Here is a 2530-nt window from a genome sequence, read left to right as displayed (position 1 = left end):
GATCATTGAGTACTATGCGGACTCTGTAGATTTTATTCCTTGTTGGAAAAAAAATTGTTGGCTTCTTGAATCACTAAACTCAAAAACCTATCAAAATCCATGTCGTAATACCGACGAGCACGTTTACTAATAGTTACAGAGAGACTACCATTTTCCTAGTTTTTTCTCCGATGCAGTAACTTAAAGGAAGGCCGATTCTTGTTACAATCTGAAAGTTTATTTAAAACTATTCACTTTGTGAATCAAACGGCACGGTAAGAGTATTTTTGTTTTCTTCTAAAATTAAAGATGGGACTAAATACTATACTCACAAGCCTAGCTAATATAAGGTGTCAAAATTAGAACATTTGTAAGGGCACGCATAGTTGGAAGGCCTGTCTTGTGGAGCATACGAATTGACCGGAGCAGAGTCCCTATAAAAACCTCATAGGGTGCGTGAAGATAGTATGCCTACCAGCTTACTCATTGCTTCCCCAATATACCAGCTACTAATACCAAAGGCTGCCATGAGATTCACTAAACAATTCCAATTTGTTTGCTTGGCCTTGCTCTTCATTTTGGGAGCTTGGCCTTCTAAATCCACAGCTCGAACCCTCCTGGATGCACCCATGTATGAGAGGCATGAGCAATGGATGACTCAGTATGGGCGTGTATACAAGGATGACAACGAGAGGGCGACCCGTTACAGCATATTCAAGGAAAATGTTGCACGCATAGATGCTTTTAACAGTCAAACCGGCAAATCTTACAAACTTGGTGTCAATCAATTTGCAGATCTTACAAATGAAGAGTTCAAAGCTTCACGCAATAGGTTCAAGGGCCATATGTGCTCTCCACAAGCAGGTCCTTTCAGATATGAAAACGTTTCCGCAGTGCCTTCTACCGTGGACTGGAGAAAGGAAGGAGCTGTAACCCCTGTCAAGGACCAAGGACAGTGTGGTAAGTGCCTTTCCTTGTTTTTATAAGAATGAGATCTTACAGAGGGATACTTTTCTAACCTTTGTTTTGTTTGTGCTGAATCAAAACGTAGGTTGTTGTTGGGCATTTTCTGCAGTGGCAGCCATGGAAGGAATCAATAAGCTTACGACTGGTAAATTGATCTCCCTTTCAGAGCAAGAGGTTGTTGATTGTGACACTAAGGGTGAGGATCAAGGCTGCAACGGTGGTTTGATGGATGATGCCTTCAAATTCATTGAACAAAACAAGGGTCTAACAACTGAAGCTAACTACCCATACAAGGGAACAGATGGCACTTGCAACACTAACAAGGCAGCCATCCACGCAGCAAAGATTACCGGGTTTGAAGATGTGCCAGCAAACAGTGAAGCTGCACTGATGAAGGCTGTTGCCAAGCAACCAGTTTCTGTTGCTATTGACGCTGGTGGATCTGATTTCCAATTCTACTCGAGTGGCATCTTTACAGGAAGTTGCGACACTCAACTAGACCATGGTGTCACTGCTGTTGGATATGGAGTGAGCGATGGATCAAAGTATTGGCTAGTGAAGAACTCATGGGGTGCACAATGGGGGGAAGAGGGATACATACGAATGCAGAAAGATATATCTGCGAAGGAAGGACTATGTGGCATAGCTATGCAAGCCTCTTACCCCACTGCCTGATCAGATGTTCCAATATCTAAACACATGTGTCGTCTACTGCTGTTGATGGCTATTTCTACCATGAATTATAACGTGTATGCTTGCTCTCTGTAATTTCTCCTTTGGCTATGTACTATCTCAGAAAGAACTCGTACAAGCATATCATACGAGAACGAGTCTGTAATTCTGTACATTATATCTGTTATTGCTATTACAAAGTTACTACATCGAGAGGAAAAGGACTAAAAGTATCGGTGCCTTCATACATTACTAGTTTTAATAGAATATTGAGGTGCAAGAAATAAGTTGCAGAAAGATTAATTTAATCTCTTTGGAAATCGACATAACATGTATTTTGCAACTTCAAAAAGGTTGTGGGATTAAGTCACCAATTTAATCAATTTCAAAGTTCCTAAATTCTAATTTTCTTTCCTCTTTGTGCAATTAAATTAAATAATTCAGCAAATCAATACAAACAAAACGTAAAATTATATAAACATACAACACAAAATAACATTTATATGTAATCTAAATACGAATATACGAATAGATTACGCTAAATACGAATAGATTTGGAAGGCATGCCTTGAAATATCAAAAATACAAATGAAGGAGCATATCACCATATAAAACCTCGAAGGGTGTGGATAGCCAGCGTGACTGCATCGCTTCCAAGTCCTACCATTAGGTTCAGCAACCAATTCCAATTAATTTTTTTGCCTTTGCTCTTCACTTTAGGAGCTTGGCGTTCTAGATCGATTGCACGAACCCTCCATGATGCATCAATGTATGAGTGGCATGTATACAGAAACGATGCTGAGAAGGCCACACGTTACAACATTTTCAAGGAAAATGTTGCACGCATAGATGCTTTTAACAGTCAATCCGGCAAATCTAACAAACTCGGTGTCAATCAATTTGCAGATCTTAC

General features: G+C 40.0%; 1 protein-coding gene across 1 annotated transcript; it reads left to right on the top strand.

Annotated features, from left to right (window-relative positions):
• Positions 1-430: 430 nt before the first annotated feature.
• Positions 431-1742, top strand: LOC7456287 (senescence-specific cysteine protease SAG39). Its single transcript, XM_002310017.4, has 2 exons — positions 431-939; positions 1031-1742. The coding sequence occupies exons 1-2, from the start codon at positions 447-449 to the stop codon at positions 1618-1620; spliced, it is 1083 nt and encodes a 360-aa protein (XP_002310053.2). The 5' UTR covers positions 431-446; the 3' UTR covers positions 1621-1742.
• The last annotated feature ends 788 nt before the right edge of the window (positions 1743-2530 follow it).

Source organism: Populus trichocarpa, chromosome 7 (assembly GCF_000002775.5).
Source record: "Populus trichocarpa isolate Nisqually-1 chromosome 7, P.trichocarpa_v4.1, whole genome shotgun sequence".
NCBI lineage: Eukaryota > Viridiplantae > Streptophyta > Magnoliopsida > Malpighiales > Salicaceae > Populus > Populus trichocarpa.
Note: the sequence above shows the minus strand (reverse complement) of the source record. Positions and strands in the feature narration are given on the sequence as shown.

Excerpts from the sequence above, each read along its gene's own strand:
- LOC7456287 (XM_002310017.4), top strand. The coding sequence starts at position 447 with ATGCCTACCAGCTTACTCATTGCTTCCCCAATATACCAGCTACTAATA. Across the intron at positions 940-1,030 it reads CAAGGACCAAGGACAGTGTG|GTTGTTGTTGGGCATTTTCT; the intron begins GTAAGTGCCTTT and ends ATCAAAACGTAG.